Source organism: Zalophus californianus, chromosome 16, assembly GCF_009762305.2.
Source record: "Zalophus californianus isolate mZalCal1 chromosome 16, mZalCal1.pri.v2, whole genome shotgun sequence".
In the NCBI taxonomy this organism is placed as follows: domain Eukaryota; kingdom Metazoa; phylum Chordata; class Mammalia; order Carnivora; family Otariidae; genus Zalophus; species Zalophus californianus.
In genome coordinates this window covers 45,163,724-45,182,364 of record NC_045610.1, presented here as the reverse complement: position 1 = coordinate 45,182,364, position 18,641 = coordinate 45,163,724, and the positions used below count along the sequence as shown (strand labels likewise).

General features: G+C 37.7%; 1 protein-coding gene across 4 annotated transcripts in view; it reads left to right on the top strand.

Moving 5' to 3' along the window:
* The window catches only part of NSF (N-ethylmaleimide sensitive factor, vesicle fusing ATPase), a 157,631-nt gene that overhangs the window by 23,167 nt on the left and 115,823 nt on the right, over nucleotides 1-18,641 (top strand). For 3 of the 4 annotated variants that reach the window (XM_027625135.2, XM_027625136.2, XM_027625137.2), the window contains exons 2-3: nucleotides 15,116-15,201; nucleotides 17,718-17,817. In XM_027625135.2, the coding sequence (XP_027480936.2) occupies nucleotides 15,116-15,201; nucleotides 17,718-17,817 (186 nt within the window). Of the gene's footprint in view, nucleotides 1-758; nucleotides 779-15,115; nucleotides 15,202-17,717; nucleotides 17,818-18,641 lie in introns of those variants that run through there. The other variant, XM_027625138.2, reaches the window with a different exon arrangement.

Genomic DNA, 18,641 nt, shown 5'->3' with positions numbered 1-18,641 from the left:
CACTTCACACCCATTAGGTTGGTTATAGTTAAGAAATTGGAACCCTTGTTCTCTGCTGGTGGGAACGTAAAATGGTGCAGTCATTGTGGAAAACAGTTTGGCAGTTCTTCAAAAAGTTAAACAGAATGACTCAGCTGTTCTCCTAGGTATATAACCAAGTGAATTGAAAGTAATGTTTATACATAAACTTGTTACATGGATGTTCATAGCATTATTCATAATAGCCAAAAAGTGGAAGAAATAACCCAGTGTCTATCAGCTGATGAATAAACAAATGTGGTCTATTCATACAGTGTGAATGATCTGTCACATGCTACAGCATAGAAAATCTTGAAGACATTACGCTAAGTCAAAGAAGACAGTCACACAAAGATGACAGATTTTATGATTCTGTTTATATGAAATGTCCAGAATAGGCAAATCTATAGAGACAGTTAAACTAGTGGTTATCAGAAGGTGAAGGGAGGGGAGAATTGGGACTAACTACTAATAAGTACTGGGTTTCTTTTTGGAGTTTGCTGGAAATGTTTTGGAAATGTTAGTGGTGATTGCACAACATAGTGAATATAGTAAAAACCACTGAAGTGTACACTTTAAAATGATGAATTGTATGTTGTATGAAATTGTCTTAGTCTCTTTGGGCTGCTATAATAAAATGCGAGAGACTGAGTAACTTTAAATAACAGAAATTTATTTCTCACAGTTGTGGAGGCTAGAAGTCCAAGATCAGGGTGCCACCATGACTGAAGTTAACAGTGGAATGTTGTGATCCTTGCAGGTGATGAAATGAAACTATATTACGTGCTTGAATTATATTGGAGGTACCTATAGGATGAAAATGTGCAATCTTCATGTTATTCATCTTAAAATTAGAATTTTGTTCTCTTCTAAATGTGCAGTATTCAGAATGAATCGTATTAAAAAAATCATTTAGAAGTAATGTTCTTGTGTTGTGAGAAATAAAAGCAGTAGCTAGAGTGAGGCAGATAAAGTTGGCCTTTAAAGAACACAGGGGTTAGGGACATTGACTCCCTGTGCAATTGAAATTCCACTTGGAATTTCTGACTCCCCAAAATCTTAACTACGAATAGTCTATTACCAGAAGCCTTACTGATAAATGGTTGAATAACACTTATTATGTATGCTGTACGTACTATATACTGTATTCTTTTTTTTTATTTTTATTAGAGAGAATGAGAGAGAGAGAGAGCACATGGAGGGGGCGGTCAGAGGGCGAAGCTGACTTCCCTGCCAAGCAGGGAGCCCGATGTGGGACTCGATCCAGGGACTCCAGGATTGTGACCTGAGCTGAAGGCAGTTGCTTAACCAACTGAGCCACCCAGGCGCCCTATACTGTATTCTTAATAATGAATTAAACTAGAGAAAAAAATGTAACAAAATCATAAGGGGGGGCACCTGGTTCATTCAGTTGGTAGTACATGTGACTCTAGATCATGGGGTTGTGAGTTTGAGCCCCATGTTGGGCATAGAGTTTACTTGATTTAAAATATATATACGTGTGTGTGTGTCTGTGTATATAAAGAAAGAAAATCATAAGGAAGAGAAAATACATTTATAATACTGTAATGTATTTATAAAAAAACTGCATAGAATTTGAGGTCAAATCCATGTAGTTCAAGGGATCAACTGTAATGTTAGATTTTGGTAATAAAAAATTGTGGGCTGTGATGCTTGCAGGTATGTAAAGCTCTTAAAACAGTGCCTGACTCATAATAAAACTCCCCAAACATATTAGCTGTTATTATTAACACTCCTCCCTCACCACCACCAAATGGGTAGTCTATTGTATCAACATCATTATTGAATAGTTTCCCCCATTGATTGTCAGTCTTGTATATTAAGTTCTCCTATATATCTAATCCTATTTCTGGGTTGGTGGTTCTACTCCCTGAACTGTTTGTTTTTGTACCAGTACCATCTTTTAATTACTGTATATAGCATGTTTTGATGCCTAGTAGGGCCAGTTTCCCTCATTCTTCCTAAAAGTTTTCTTGGTTACTTTAACAAATTTAAAAAATTCCCTCCCATTTCCTCTACTGTATTTTACTTGGCAGGTTGCAGTTTAGATTGAATTTATTAATGACCCATTGGGATTCTGCTTATAATTACATTACATTTATAGGTTAATTTGGAGTTTATGATACCCTTACAATATTGAGTCACTGCATACAATAACATATTTCTCTCTACATTTATATGGATATTCTTTTATGTATTTCCATTGGTTTTCTTTATGAGGGTCTTAATGCATTTTTGCTAAACTTTTTTCTAGTACTTTAAGCATTTTTTGTTTCTGTTGTACTGGGAATCTGTTGTCTATTTCCTATTTATAGCAGTTTTTGATTTTATGTATTTATCTGCTTAGATAGGCATTAATTTTCTTCAACTTTGTAGATATATTTTTCCAAAAATTTTAAAATTCAACAAATACTTATTGAATCCCTATCATGTGCTAGATAATATTCCAGGTACTTCTCCAAATTTTTAAGTAATTTATTTTAAGGCATTGATGAACTTTCCCAGATTAATGCAGCCTTGGAGAGGAAATTATTTATTCACAGTGCCAAGGACTCAACTGACTATGATTTAGTGCTCATTTTGATGCTGTCATTGGTTAACCTGCCCAATGTAAATAAGTCTTTAACTCTTTGTATAATTATCAAATGGTTCTGTGTTTCAGACCATATTTTATAGCTTCTTACTGAGTTTGCTAGACGTGCTTTTTCTTTATTTACAAAAATCCTTGTCACACCATTATCAAAATTAGATTTAACCAACATGATTTAATTATGAAAAAAACACACACAAAGTTGAGACAGTGTCTTGTATGTCATGAATAATGACAATGGCCTTTATTAAGCATGTCCTTTGTGTTATTTTCCTAATGTGTATGGTCATAACTATCTGTACAGAAGCAGACAGAGGTCTAAAATGAAATGCCATCAATTAACTTAAAGATTTATTTATTTTAGAGAGAGGGTGGGGGGAAGGGGAGAGGGAGAGAGAATCTCAAGTAGACTCACCACTGAGCATGGAGCCTGATGTGGGGCTTGATCTCATGACCCTGCGACCATGACCTAAGCCAAAATCAGGAGTTGGACGCTTAACTGACTGAGCCACCCAGGCACCCCACCATCAATTAACTTTAAAAAACAAAAATTTTAATTTGCATCAAAAACTAATGATGTATGGTGATTAACATAACAATAAAAAATTTTAAAAAATTTTAATTTGGTAAAATTGGAAAATGCAGAAAAAAAGATGAAAAGAAATCATCTGTAGTTCCATTATCCAGTTACAATTGTTTTTTACATTTTGGTGTGTTTCCATTTGGTTGATTTGCTATTCTTTTATTTTTTTTATTTTATTATTTTTTTGATTTGCTATTTTTTTTAAAAATCAAGCTATAAAGTAAAACTTCACGTATATTTTTTTATGTTCCTGTGATGTAAACCCCTCAATATATTATGAGGAGTTTGATGGTTATATGATATTTAATTAGGTGGTTATGTTGTAGTTTACATATCCTTTACTTGGAAATAGTATTTTTAGGTTGCTTCTAATTCATCACTGTTAAAATAATGCTGTAGAGAACAATTTTGTGCATAGAAGTTTTCCATATTTAAAATTATTTCCCTGGGTGCCTGGCTGGCTTATTTAGAAGAGGGAGTGACTCTTAATCTCGGGGTTGTGAGTCTGAGCCCTATGTTGGGTGGAGAGATTACTTAAAATAAATAAATAAACTTAAAAAATTAAAGAAAAATTATCTCCATAAGAGAAGTGTTATTTATTGTAAAAATAATTTTAGAATTGTGAAAAGTGAAAGTGTTTCCCTTATGCCTTCTTGTTTCTCCTCAGTGGTAGCTACTGTTAATTTAGTGCGTATCTTGTTTATTAAAAAAAAGCTTACCCTACACACAGTTTTGTAACTTAAAAAAAAGTTTAGCACTATATTGTGGACATTTTCCCTTGTCAGTGACACACAGAGGTCCCTTGACCTTTGAAATGGCTGCATAGTTGAGATTCTTTTAGCCACACCTCTATTTCTGGCATTTATTTAGGCTTAGGCATCTGTGTTTTTTTGTTTGTTGTTGTTGTTGTTTTTGCTATTACTGAATATCTTTAGGATAGTTATAATAATAGCTAAGATTCATTGAGTATTTACTCTGCATCAGTAAATGAGGATTATCTCATTTAGTTCTTATTGTTGTGTATGTATGGGTGGGTGCACATTTCTTCCTATTTCCTCCCTTTTCCATCCCTGCCTGTAGGGAGGGTAGAACTTTAGCTCAAACTTTGTTGCCTCTTAAGGGAAGAATTATTACAGGGAAAAAAAATCCTTACTCTTCTCAGGAGGAAGAATCACCAATCTAACAGTCCGTATGGGACATTTGTACCAGAAGGACTTGCAGGTTTTATCCTTCATCTTTCACTTCCTATGCCCAGGACTTGGGGGCAGCACCCTGGGACTGGCCTTTTAGAGGAAGGTCTGACCATTCTCTTAGTTCTGTATGTTCCTACATCTGGGATGAGGACTGTTTGGGGAGTGAACGGAGTCTGTTCTGCAGGCCTAATTATCTCTCTCTACCAGGTAGGAGTATGGATGTATCAAGGTCTAGGTCTATGTTAATATAGGGATAAGGGCCCCATTTTGAACTGTACCAAAACTCTATTTTCTAGTTTTAGCATTTATCCTATCTTTACTATGGAAATTATTAGGTTGTACAGCCATTGAAAAATCAGAGCATAGTCTCTCAACTTTATTGAGGTATAACCATACAGTAAAATGCAGTCAAGATGTAAAACACTTATGGGGCGCCTGGGTGGCTCAGTTGGTTAAGTGTCTTCCTTCAGCTCGGGTCATGATCCCAGGGTCCTGGGATTGAGCCTGGCATCGGGCTCCCTCCTCAGTGGGGAGTCTGCTTCTCCCTCTCCCTCTATCCCTCCCCCATGCTTGCGAGCACTCTCTCTCTCAAATGAATAAATAAAATCAAGAGTTTATTTGAGAGTGAGCGAGAGTGAACACACAAGCAGGGGCAGGGGGAGTGGAAGAGGGAGAAGCAGCAGGCTCCCCACCAAGCAGGGAGCCCGATGTGGGGCTCAATCCCAGAACTCTGGGATCATGACCTGAGCTGAAGGAAGATGCTTAACCAACTGAGCCACGCAGGCATCCCTGAGTATTTAAAATCTTTTTTTTTTTAAAGATTTTATTTATTTATTTGACAGAGAGAGACAGTGAGAGAGGGAACACAAGCAGGGGGGAGTGGGAAAGGGTCACGACCTGAGCTACGCAGGCACCCCTTGAGTAATTAAAATCTTAAAAAAAAACATATAAAACACTTCTGTCATCTCAAAAAATTACTTCATACTTCTTTGCTGTCCTTTTCACTCAGGCAAGCACTGACTGACCTTTTGTTGTTGCTCTAGATTACTTTTGCCTCTTCTAGAATTTCATCTGAATATGAGATGAATTTTACATAATATCTGGTCAACTCTTATTTTGCATTTGGCTTCTTTTACTCATTATTATGTTAAGTTTACTCATGTTGTTGAAGGTATCTGTAGTTTGTTTTTAATTGCTGGGTAGTATTCCATTGTATGGCTGTACCACAATTTGTTTATCCATTCATGTGTTGGTAGGCACTTGTGTGTCTTTCCAATTTTTGGCTATTATGAATAAAGCTCCTGTGAACATCTGTGTACAAGTGTGGCTATGTTTTCATTTTTCTTGAATAAAAAGCTAGGCATAGACATGCTGGGTCCCATTTAACTTAATAAAAAACTGTATTATGTCTTTGCCAGTATTTAATGTTGTTGGCCTTTTGCATTTTTCTGTGGGGTCCCTCCCCCCCCAAAAAAGATGAAAATGAGAACTTGCTTTTTTTCTTTTTCAGTATAAATCTGTAAAGGAATTTAAGGCCCTAAGGGATGTCAGGAGGTTCATTTATGTGAATAGTTATTGGTCTGAAATGGATAAGGTGGACGTATCCCTACAGGCTCTTTGAGAGATAACTTGAGGATGTTTAACTTATTTTTACTCCATCACTTCTAAGCTCACGTAACTTCAAAAATTTAACAGAAATTATTACAGGAGTTTATAGCACAAAGTAAGATTCCATAGGCCTGAAGACAGGTATCACTGATGGCCTTTCTCACACCATTCTAGACTAGCCCTGTCCAGTGGAACTTTCCACAGTGATGGCTACTAGCCACATGTGGCACTTGATAGGTGGCTAGTGCAACTGAATGGAATTTTTAATTTTAATTTTAATAGCCATATCTGTCTAGTGGTTTCTTTTTTGAACAGTGCAGTTCTAAAATGTTATTTTTTTTTTAGCAAAAATTGTCTGACAAATCGTTGAGTGAGACTTGTCAGTGGAGCTGGCTCTGGGCAAGTTCATGTTGTCCGTCCTACTTCCCTTTCCTGTGGGGGTCTGTGTGTCTCCAGAGAGATGTAACCAAGGCCTCAAGCACCGCAGAGGAAGAACCAGTGCATTCATGAGTGTTGCAGTTAGTTAGGGTAGGGGCAGTTATTTGGTAATGAGCTCTTCTAGTTAGGTACTACACTCTGTTTTTTTCTATTTATTTTACCCTTCTAAATTCTTTGGTAAATGATAAAGCATATATCTAATTAATCCAGTTCTTAAAGTGGACCTTTCGGTGGAAGTATGCTATTTAAATTCGAAAACTGTATAACATTGCCCAGAGGAGACCTGGTTAAATCCTTCCTTTTTTTTTTTTTTTTTTTGATGAAGAGAAGCAAATTCTCTTTTTGCGCTTCAGAGGCTTTTAAGTAATGATATAATTACCTCTACTGAAGTTTCCATTAAAGATTTGTTGAGATTTTTGTTCTTTTGAGTAGCAGTGAGTTAATAATTTTTTACATTTCAAGTTAGTAGTGAAAATATTTTACAGCCTTTAGATGGTTAAATGTTCTAGATCTCAGATAACCGAACCTATTTAAAATTGCCTATCAGTGTAGTATTTTCATTTCATAATAGCTGCATGGCTGTAGTGGCTGAGTTTTTATTATTGTTTCCTAGAGGCAAGGTCAATGTTAGAAAAATTGTGGAATTTTCCCTTGGCATTACTGTGGTAAGTAAACAGCTACTATTTATAGGAATTTATATTGAATTTAATTTGATGAGAAAATGAGATACCCTGCTTGGCTTTCATAAAAACACAGATGCTTCTAGATTCCAGTAGGGAGGCCTTTTGCTCATAGCATCTGTTTTTGGTTGGCTAGCCAGATGACTTCTACAGAGTTTTTTACTTTTTTTTGAAGGACATTACCTCTTTGGCAATTTTTTTTTTGAGGATGTAGAAAAGTATTACAAATAATGTCCTGTGTCAGACAGACTGGACGGTGATACCCGCCCGCCCCCCTCCCCCCGCAGTCACCACTGCCTCTAGTTATTCGTGCCTCTGTGTAATCCCTTCTACTTGAGTATATGGGACATGCAGCTTGCTTCTAACCAATAGATTTTGGGAAAGGCAGTGCAGTGTCATTTCCATAATTACATCATGTTACATAACACTCCAGCTTGCTAGTGGACTCAACCTACTGACTTTCCTTGATGGCTTGATGAACTAAGTGGCTATATTGGGAATGCCATGTAGCAAAGAATTGAGAATATTCTTAAGGAACTGAGGATGTTTTACAGCAAGAAGCCTGGACATTCAGTCTCACAATAGCAGTGAAATAAATTCTGCTAACAATCCTAGTGATCATTGAAGCAAGCCTCCAGATGAGAGTGCAGTCCAGCTGACTTCTTGATTATGGCCTTGTGAGACTTTAGACAACCCAGATGGGCCATGCCTAGGCTCCTGAGCCACAGAAACTGTAAGATTATAAATGTGAGGACGCTACCTCTTTGACAACTAAACAAGTTTATAAATGAAAAGGTTAACTAAGCATTTTGTAAATTTTTTTATTACTTTGACTATATCAGTTTTGTGCAATTTTGAACTATTAGGTAATTTAAATCACTTCATATCACTTCCTAAGTAACCTTGAAATGTCCTTTGTGTACATGTCCTTTGAACTGTTTATTCTGCAGTTAGATTTGTATTGATCCATAAGTTTATTTATTTAGCAGATGTTTGATGAGCACTCACTGTGTACCAAGCTCTGTACTAGTCCTGAGGAACCACACATGTAAGCAAGATACAGTCAGAGTCCTTGAGAAGCTTACTGTCTTTTATGCCATGCACACATGTAAACAGACAGTAAAAATACAGTCAGGTGCTTTCTTGCATCAGTTTAGTGGGGAGGGAAAGGTCTAGAAAGGTCTTGTAGAAAAAGTAATGTCTGAGCTGAGAATTGTTGAAATGAGTAGGAGTTAGCTAAGCAAGAGACTTAGCATTAGTGGAGAGTGAAGTATGTACAAGGAAGAAGCTTGTAGATGAGAGAGACCCCAGGATGGGCAGGAAACTAAAAAAGTTTGGTACACTTTTGTCAGATGGCTAGTCAGACTGACCATGGGCAAAAATACTGTCTTATTCATAAAGCAAACTTATGACCCAGACTTTATTCATCTCATGTTCTAAATAAGTGATTTCTAAACCTTTTATGAATCCCATAAGTTAAACATGTTTTGTTCATGTATCTCCAATATGTATACATATTTATTTATAAGTGACATACTAATTATTTATGTAATAAATCATTTACAAAAGTGTTAAAAAGGATGAACTGAAGATGTAAAACATTCTTATTTTTATTTTATTAAAAAATACAAAGAGCAAAGTGCTACTTCATTATTCTTTAAAAATTTTGGCTTAATATTTTATGATATACCTATTTAGAGGTCTGTTTTCTAAATGCAGTTAATTTTGATACTTGGATTATCTGCAAATCCTTCTGGTGCACATAGCCTACTTTAGGGACCACTCCTCTAAACAACTGGGATAACTGTATTGAAACTAGCCTTTTAGTTAAAAGCAAAGCAAAAAGTAATTTATTTTGCTTTATACATTTGTATTTGGAAGGCAAATTTAAGAAGAATCAGCTTTGGCTTGAGATTTAAAGAATGCGCACTTTAGTCATAAACTACATGCCATGACTACAAGGGTTATATTTCACTAACTAGGAAACCCTAGAGAATGGTGGAAGGGTTATTGGTTAAGTACGTTATATGAAGGAATGCTTTGCTAGTAGCTGTTGATCAAAAAGATTAATTGCTGCTTTGAAAAAAGTATACCCTCTAATTATCTTTGTTTGGAGATATTTGGAAGATGGTCTTTCTTAATCCTTAGGAGATGTGGCTCAGGCCACTTGGGATCTCTTATAAAAATATTTTTTCATGATACACTTTATTAAACTTACTGAATTTACTTCATTGCATTTGAATGAGTCAAAATTCTTTTCTTCAGAAAAGATGGAAAACCAAATCAAATAAGCTTGAGTGAAAAAAAGAATTTATTGGTTCATAACCAGTGTTCAGTACTTGTCTCAAGGGCTTTAACTTGGTTGTCAGATCTGTATTTGAAGGTGTCTATTTGTCTGTGTCTCTGTTACCTTTGCTTTCTCTATGATAGTTTCACTCTCTTTTAGAGCAGAAAGTCGTCCTCCATGCAGTGGTGAGGCAAGGAAGAGTGTCCTTCTTCTTCTTTTTTTTTTTTTAATGAATTAGAACAATAGAAATTTATTCTCTCACAGTTCTGGAGACTAGAATTCCAAAGACAAGGTGTCAGCAGGGCCATCCTTCCTCCTCAAAGTCTAGGGGAGAATTCTCCTGTTAGCTTCCACCTTCTGGTGGATCTTGATGTTCCTAGGCTGGTGGTAACATCCCCCCCCCCCCACTGCAATCTCTGTATTTGGCCTTTTTCCGTGTGTCTTTCCTCTGTGTCTGTGTCTCAATTCTCTCTCTCTTTTCTGTAATGAAGACACTAGTCATTGAATTTAGGGCCCAGATTAAATCCAGCATGATTTCATCTAGAGATTCTTTTTTTTTTTTAATTTTATTATGTTAGTCACCATACAGTACATCTTTAGTTTTTGATGAGGTGATCCACGATCCATTGTTTTCATGTAACACCCAGTGATCCATGCAGCATGTGCCCTCCTTAATACCCATCGCTGGGCTAACCAATCCCCCCTCCCCCCTCCCCTCTAAAACCCTGTTTGTTTGTCCGAGTTCACAGTCTCTCATGCATGGTTCATCTCTCCCTCCGATTCCCCCCCCCATTTTTCCCTTCCTTCTCCTAGTGTCCTCCATGCTGTTCCTTATGTTCCACAAATAAGTGAAACCATAGGATAACTGACTTTCTCTGCTTGACTTACTTCAATTAGCATCATCTCCTCCAGTCCCATCCATGTTGATGTAAAAGTTGGGTATTCATCCTTTCTGATGGCTCAGTAATATTCCATTGTACATATGGACCACATCTTCTTTATCCATTCATCTGTTGAAGGGCATCTCGGCTCTTTCCAGTTTGGCTATTGCGGACATTGCTGCTATGAACATTGGGGTGCATATGACCCTTCTTTTCACTACATCTGTGTCTTTGGGGTAAATACCCAGGAGTGCAATTGCTGGGTCATAGGGTAGCTCTATTTTTAAATTTTTGAGGCACCTCCACACTGTTTCCCAAAGTGGCTGTACCAACTTGCATTCCCACCAACAGTGTAAGAGGGTTCCCCTTTCTCCACAACCTCTCCAACATTTGTTGTTTCCTTCCCTGTCCATTTTTGCCATTCTAACTGGTATAAGGTGGTATCTCAATGTGGTTTTGATTTGAATTTCCCTGATGGCTAATGATGATGAACATTTTTTCATGTGTCTGTTAGCCATTTGTATGTCGTCTTCAGAGAAGTGTCTTTTCATATCTTCTGCCCACTTTTTGACTTGATTATTTGTTATTTGGGTGTTGAGATTGAGAAGTTCTTTATAGATCTTGGATACCAGCCCTTTATCTGTAGTGTCATTTGCAAATATCTTCTCCCATTCTGTGGGTTGCCTCTTTGTTTTGTTGACTGTCTCCTTTGCTGTGCAGAAGCTTTTTATCTTGATGAAGTCCCAAAAGTTCATTTTTGCTTTTGTTTCACTAGCTTTTGGAGATGTATCTTGAAAGGAGTTGCTGTGGTCGATGTCAAAGAGAACATCCTATGTTCTCCTCTAGGATTTTGATGGATTCCTGTCTCACATTGAGGTCTTTCATCCACTTTGAGTTTATCTTTGTGAATGGTGTTAGAGAATGGTCGAGTTTCATTCTTCTGCATGTGGCTGTCCAATTTTCCCAGCACCATTTATTGAAGAGACTGTCTTTTTTCCATTGCATGTTTTTTTCTGCTTTGTCAAAGGTTATTTGACCATAGAATTGAGGGTCCATATCTGGGTTCTCAGTTCTGTTCCATTGGTCTGTATGTCTGTTTTTGTGCCAATACCATGCTGTCTTGGTGATCACAGCTTTGTAATATAGCTTGAAATCGGGCAACATGATGCCCCCAGCTTTGTTTTTCTTTTTCAACATTTCCTTGGCGATTTGGGGTCTTTTATGATCCCATACAAATTTTAGGATTGTTTGTTCCAGCACTTTGAAAAATGTCATTGGGATTTTGATCGGGATGGCATTGAAGGTATAGATTGCTCTGGGTAGCATAGACATTTTAACAATGTTTATTCTTCCGATTCATGAGCATGGAATATTTTTCCATCTTTTTGTGTCTTCTTCAATTTCTGTCATGAGTGTTCTGTAGTTCCTAGTGTATAGATCCTTTACCTCTTTGGTTAGGTTTATTCCGAGGTATCTTACGGTTTTTGGTGCTATTGTAAATGGGATCGTTTCTCTAATTTTTCTTTCTACAGTTGCGTTGTTAGCGTATAAGAAAGCAACTGATTAAGTCGGAGGGGGAGACGAACCATGAGAGACGATGGACTCTGAAAAACAAACTGAGGTTTCTAGAGGGGAGGGGGTGGGGGGATGGGTTAGCCTGGTGATGGGTATTAAAGAGGGCACGTTCTGCATGGAGCGCTGGGTGTTATGCACAAACAATGAATCATGGAACACTACATCAAAAACTAATGATGTAATGTATGGTGATTAACATAACAATAAAAAATTTTAAAAAGGAACTGATTTCTGTGCATTGATTTTGTATCCTGCCACATTACTGAATTGCTGTATGAGTTCTAGTAATTTGGGGGTGGAGTTTTTTGGGTTTCCCACATAAAGTATCATGTCGTCTGCGAAAAGAGAGCGTTTGACTTCTTCTTTGCCAGTTTGAATACCTTTTATTTCTTTTTGTTGTCTGATTGCTGTTGCTAGGACTTCTAGTACTATGTTGAACAATAGTGGCGAGAGTGGGCATCCTTGACGTGTTCCTGATCTTAAGGGTAAGGCTCTCAGCTTTTCCCCATTGAGGGTGATATTCTCCGTGGGTTTCATAGATGGATTTTATGAACTTGAGGAATGTTCCCTCTATCCCTATACTCTGAAGAGTTTTAATCAGGAAGGGATGTTGTATTTTGTCAAATGCTTTTTCTGCATCAATTGAGAGGACCGTATGGTTCTTCTCCCTCCTCTTATTAATGTGTTCTATCACACTGATTTGCAAATGTTGAACCACCCTTGCATCCTGGGGATAAATCCCACTTGGTCGTGGTGGATGATCCTTTTAATGTATTGTTGGATCCTATTAGCTAGGATTTTGTTGAGGATTTTGGAATCCATATTCATTAGGGATATCGGTCTGAAATTCTCCTTTTTGATGGGGTCTTTGCCTGGTTTGGGGATTAAGGTAATGCTGGCCTCATAGAATAAGTTTGGAAGTTTTCCTTCTGTTTCTATTTTTTGAAACAGCTTCAGTAGAATAGGTATTATTTCTTTGAATGTTTGGTAGAATTCCCCAGGGAATCCATTAGGCCCTGGACTCTTGTTTTTTGGGGAGGTTTTTGATCACTGCTTCAATCTTGTTACTGGTTATTGGCCTATTCAGGTTGTCAGTTTCTTCCTGTTTCAGTCTTGGCAGCTTATAGGTTTCCAGGAAGGCCTCCATTTCATCCAGATTGCTCAGTGTATTGGCATATAGTTGTTGATAATAATTTCTAATAATTGTTCCTATTTCCTTGGTGTTAGTCGTGATCTCTCCCCTTTCATTCATAATTTTATTAATTTGGGTCCTTTCTCTTTTCTTTTGGATAAGTCTGGCCAGTGGTTTATTGATCTTATTAATTCTTTCAAAGAACCAGCTTCTAGTTTCGTTGATCTGATCTACTGTGTTTCTGGTTTCTAATTCATTGATCTCTGCTTTAATTTTATTTATCTTATGCGTGGCTTAGGCATCGTTTGTTGCTTTTTCTCTAGTTCTTTAAGGTGTAGAGTTAGTTGGTGAATTCGGGATTTTTCTATTTTTTCGAGTGAGGCTTGGATGGCTATGTATTTCCCCCTTAGGACCGCCTTTGCAGTATCCCATAGGTTTTGGACCGATGTGTTTTCGTTCTCATTGATTTCCATGAATTGTTTAAGTTCTTTGATTTCCTGGTTGACCCAAACATTCTTGAGCAGAGTGGTCTTTAGCTTCCAAGTGTTTGAATTTCTGCCAAATTTTTTCTTGTGACTGAGTTTCAGTTTTAAAGCATTGTGGTCTGAGAATATGCAGGGAATAATCTCAATCTTTTGGTATCGGTTGAGACCTGATTTGTGACCCAGTATGTGGTCTATTCTGGAGAAAGTTCCGTGTGTGCTCGAGAAGAATGAGTATTCTGTTGTTTTAGGGTGGAATGTTCTATAAATACCTATGAGGTCCATCTGATCCAGTGTATCATTCAAAGCTCTTGTTTCCTTGTTGATTTTCTGCTTAGATGATCGTCCATTGCTGAGAGTGGAGTATTGAGGTCTCCTACAATTAATGTATTGTTATCAATATGACCCTTTATTTTGGTTCACAGTTGGCTTATGTAGATGGCTGCTCCCATGTTGGGGGCATAGATATTTACAATTGTTAGATCTTCTTGTTGGATAGACCCTTTAAGAATGATATAGTGTCCTTCTGTGTCTCTAATTACAGACTTTAGTTTAAAATCTAATTTGTCTGATATAAGAATTGCTACCCCAGCTTTCTTTTGAGGTCTGCTGGCATGGAAGATGGATCTCCATCCCTTCACTTTCAGTCTGGATGTATCTTTAGGTTCCAAATGAGTCTCTTGTAGGCAGTGTATGGATGGGTCCCATCTTTTTATCCAGTCTGCAACCCTGTGCCGTTTCATGGGAGCATTTAGGCCGTTCACGTTGAGAGTGATTATTGAAAGATATGAATTAATTGTCATCATGTTTCCTGTGAGGACGTTGTTTTTATAGATTGTCCCTGTAAATTTCTGTTGTATATCACTCTTGGGGTCTTTCTCCTTTTATAGAACCCCCCTTAATATTTCTTGCAGGGCCAGCTTAGTAGTAACATATTCTTTCAGTTTCTGCCGGTCGTGGAAGCTCTACGTCTCTCCATCCATTCTAAATGAAAGCCTTGCTGGATAAAGTATTCTTGGCTGCATGTTCTTCTCATTTAGTACCCTGAATATGTCTTGCCAGGCCTTTCTGGCTTGCCAGGAATCTGTGGATAGGTCTGATATTATTCTGATGTTTCTCCCTCTGTACGTAGGGGAAGAGTGTCTTTCTTCTAGTACATGTCTGTATAAAATCCCACGGATGAAATAGAATCTGTGGTTGCCCATGTGCTGTGATTGGCAGGCCCATGAAAGCATATGGAATGGGGAAGGAACAGTTTCCCAAAGGAAGGGTTTGCTGTTACCACAGAGGAAGGAATGCAGGGAATCAAAAACAATAGGTATTTACTACAGGTGATGAGGAATAGAGGACAGGAGGCATAAACTATTCTTTAAGGTTATAAAAGGTGACTTAGGGGTGTCTGGGTGCTCAGTTGGTTGGGCATCTGCTTTCAGCTCAGGTCATCATCCCAGGGTCCTGGGATCGAACCCCACGTCGGGCTCCCTGCTCAGCGGGGAGCCTACTTCTCCCTCTCTCTCTGCCTCCTGCTCCGCTCCCCCTGCTTGTGCTCTCTCTTGAATAAATAAATTTTAAAAAAATCTTTTAAAAGATGACTTAATTTTATTTTCTTAATCATTGATTTTTATAGAGTATGCAAGCTGCAAGATGTCCTACAGATGAATTATCTTTAACCAACTGTGCAGTTGTGAATGAAAAGGATTTCCAGCCTGGCCAGTGAGTATCTAACTTTGTTTTCTCCTAACCTGCCAAGTGGTATTTTAGAAACTTCTAGGGAGCTCTTATATTTTAGGAAACTTGAGAATAATTTTTTAATTCCTCTTGCTGAGTTGGAAAATGGAAGAGATGAGAGTTATGTATTTTAGTCTTTACTATGTTAAACTTTGATTAATAGGTTTTAAAAATCATACATAGCTTTTTATGTATAACTTTTATTTTCATCAACTTTCTTAGCAGAACTAAACATACGGGTTATATAAATCATACATAGCATAGTCATTAGGATTTTGGTTCTGTGGTGAGATTGTCTGAGTTTGGATTTTGGCTCTGTCAGTTACAAATTGGGTGACCATGGATAAGTTTTATCTACCATCTCTGTGCCTCTATGTCCTAATCTGTGAAATGGGGATGATGATAATGTCTTCCTCAGGGTAGTTCGGCAGATTGACTTATATAAATAAAGCATTTAGAACAGTGCCTTGCACATTAATAAGTCCTCAATAATTATTAGCTATTTCTTTAAAGATTTTATTTATTTATTTATATGAGAGAGAGAGCAAAAGTGAGGGGTGGGTAGAGGGAGAGGGACAAGCAAACCCACCCTGAGCAGGGAGCCCGACTCGGGGCTCGATCCCAGAACCCTGAGATCATGACCTGAGCTGAAGGCAGCTGCTTAACTGACTGAGCCACCCAGGCGCCCCAATAAATATTAGCTATTTTGATAACTATTACTATGATAATCTAAAGGACATGAAAATTGGAAGATGCACAACAAAGTATAAGTATTTACTTATAAGTATTGTTTTGTTGTCATTTATTTTAACCGAGTCACATCACCCACTGCCAGAATTTCTAAAAGCCCTACTACCAAGCTCAGTGCCACCCATATGTTTCTGAGGCTGATAGAGGTAAGGAGATAAAGTCGTCCCACCAGAAGGCAGACTGGGGAAATAAGGAACAATAAGGCAGAATTTTAACTGAGCCTTAAAAAAAAAACCAAAAAACTGTAAAATCCAGGAGTTTTACAAAGTTAGAATTACTAATTATCTGTAGTTTTCAGCTTTAGAATAAGGGGCTGTACTACATGATTGCAGTAATATTGTTTCTTGTCCTAAAAATTCTTTGATACTAAGTTGAACACAGAACTTTCTATGTATAAACTGGGACATAGATAATCAGTGTAAGAATTTGTTTATGGAAATCTCTTATATTTGTCAAATGTTCACCATACTCATGATGGAGTTACTTGAAATATAGCAGATATAAGGAACATGTGTTGTGACAAAATGATGTATATAGAAACATTAACCATTAATATTTAAAAAGTCATAGCTTTTTTTTTAAGATTTTATTTATTTATTTGAGAGAGAGAGAATGAGAGATAGGGAGCACAAGAGGGAAGAGGGTCAGAGGGAGAAGCAGACTCCCTGCTGAGCAGGGAGCCCGATGCGGGACTCGATCCCAGGACTCCAGGATCATGACCTGAGCTGAAGGCAGTCGCTTAACCAACTGAGCCACCCAGGCGCCCCAAAAGTCATAGCATTTTAAAAATAGTATTTTAAAAAGATTTTTTTTATTTATTTGAGAGAGAGAGTGAGCTAGTGAGAGAGAACATGAGTAGGGGGAGGAGCAGAGGGAGAGGGAGAAGCAGACTCCCGGTGAGCAGGGAGCCCAACTTGGGGCTTGCTCCCAGGACCCCAGGTTCATGACCTGAGCCGAAGGCAGATGCTTAACTGACTAAGTCACCCAGGAGCCCCTCTAAAAGACGATTTTAAAACAGATAGTGCTGTTGCAAAATAGAGTTTGAAGCTTTTATCACACACACAGTCCATGGCAATTTCTCGTTGTAGGAGATTATCATGAGATGACTATATTTTATCTATCATGGGTAACTTCTGAGCAGAATGAATTAGCACAAAATACTTTGAAATAATAAATATTGATATCTATATGAAAGCTGATGTGTTTTGTGACAATTTTTTATTTTTACCATCTTTTTAATTTTATAGGTTGTTACTGTTTCAACTATTGTGAGAGCCTACAGAGATTTAATGAATAGTACTAAAACTAACTTTTTTTGGACTGTTGTATCCTGGTTCTTCCATCTTTGGTTCTCCTCCCTTTATTCTATTTAAGGTGTGAAATAATTCCCAGGAGAGGAAATTCATCTAATTTTTACTTAATATCTAGGACTCTAAATCATTGTCTTCAGTTTTATGTAAACTGGAAATGTAATGGTGTTGCTATTTTGACTGGTATGTACTCTCTTGAACTTGATCCTGATTTTCCTTGATATGTGCTTGGCCCAAGGTTATGCCTGGAGAACATTTTGAATTGCTGACAGTTTTGAGAAATGAAATTTGTGGTTCTGTTCCTTCAGGACTCTCAAATACTCTGCCATGTTTCCACCTGGTACTCATCAAGCATCATTTGTTGGAAATGAACACATGCAGTGGAATTGATGTTTTTTATTTCCTTTGACATGGAGCCCTAACTATGTTTCTGTCTTTCAGGCATGTGATTGTGAGGACCTCTCCCAACCACAGGTACACATTTACATTGAGGACCCATCCGTCGGTGGTTCCAGGGAGCATTGCGTTCAGCTTACCTCAGGTAACTTAGATGCTAATTTATTCTCTTCCATTCTTTTTTTTTTTTAAGATTTTATTTATTTGACAGAGAGAGATAGCGAGAGAAGGAACACAAGCAGGGGGAGTGGGAGAGGGAGAAGCAGGCTTCCCGCGGAGCAGGGAGCCCGATCCGGGGCTCGATCCCAGGACCCCGGGATCACGACCTGAGCCGAAGGCAGACGCTTAATGACTGAGCCACCCAGCCACCCCTGTTCTCTTCCATTCTTGAAAGTCCTAGAAAAATCAATTCATATAAAGCAAACCTCATCCTGGAACTGAATTGATTCATGTGGAAGAAAAACATCTAGGTATTTATATAAGGAATTTAAAGATACATTCTTTTTTTTCTTAAAGGGAGGTGGGACAGAGGGAAAGCACCCCTAAAGATACATTCTTAATTATGAGTTTTACTATGTTTGCCTTTTATTGCTTTGATTTTTTTCCTAATTTTTAAAAAAATTCTGTGGTAATATCAGTTAGCTATCAGATAAAGTCTCAAGTTATTTTAATGTTAACTCATAGGGTAACAGAAAATATATAAAAATAACATTTATAGGGGCTCCTGGGTGGCTCAGTCAGTTGAGCGTCTGCCTTCAGCTCAGGTCATGATCCCAGGATCCTGGGATCAAGTCCTGCATCAGACTCCCTGCTCGGTGGGGAGCCTGCTTCTCCCTCTCCCTCTGCCTGCTGCTTTCCCTGCTTGTGCTCGCTCGCTCTGTCAAATAAAAAAATAAAATCTTAAAAAATAAATTTATAAAATTGACATCTAACAATAGTGATTTTTTTTTAAAGTGCAATGATGTCACG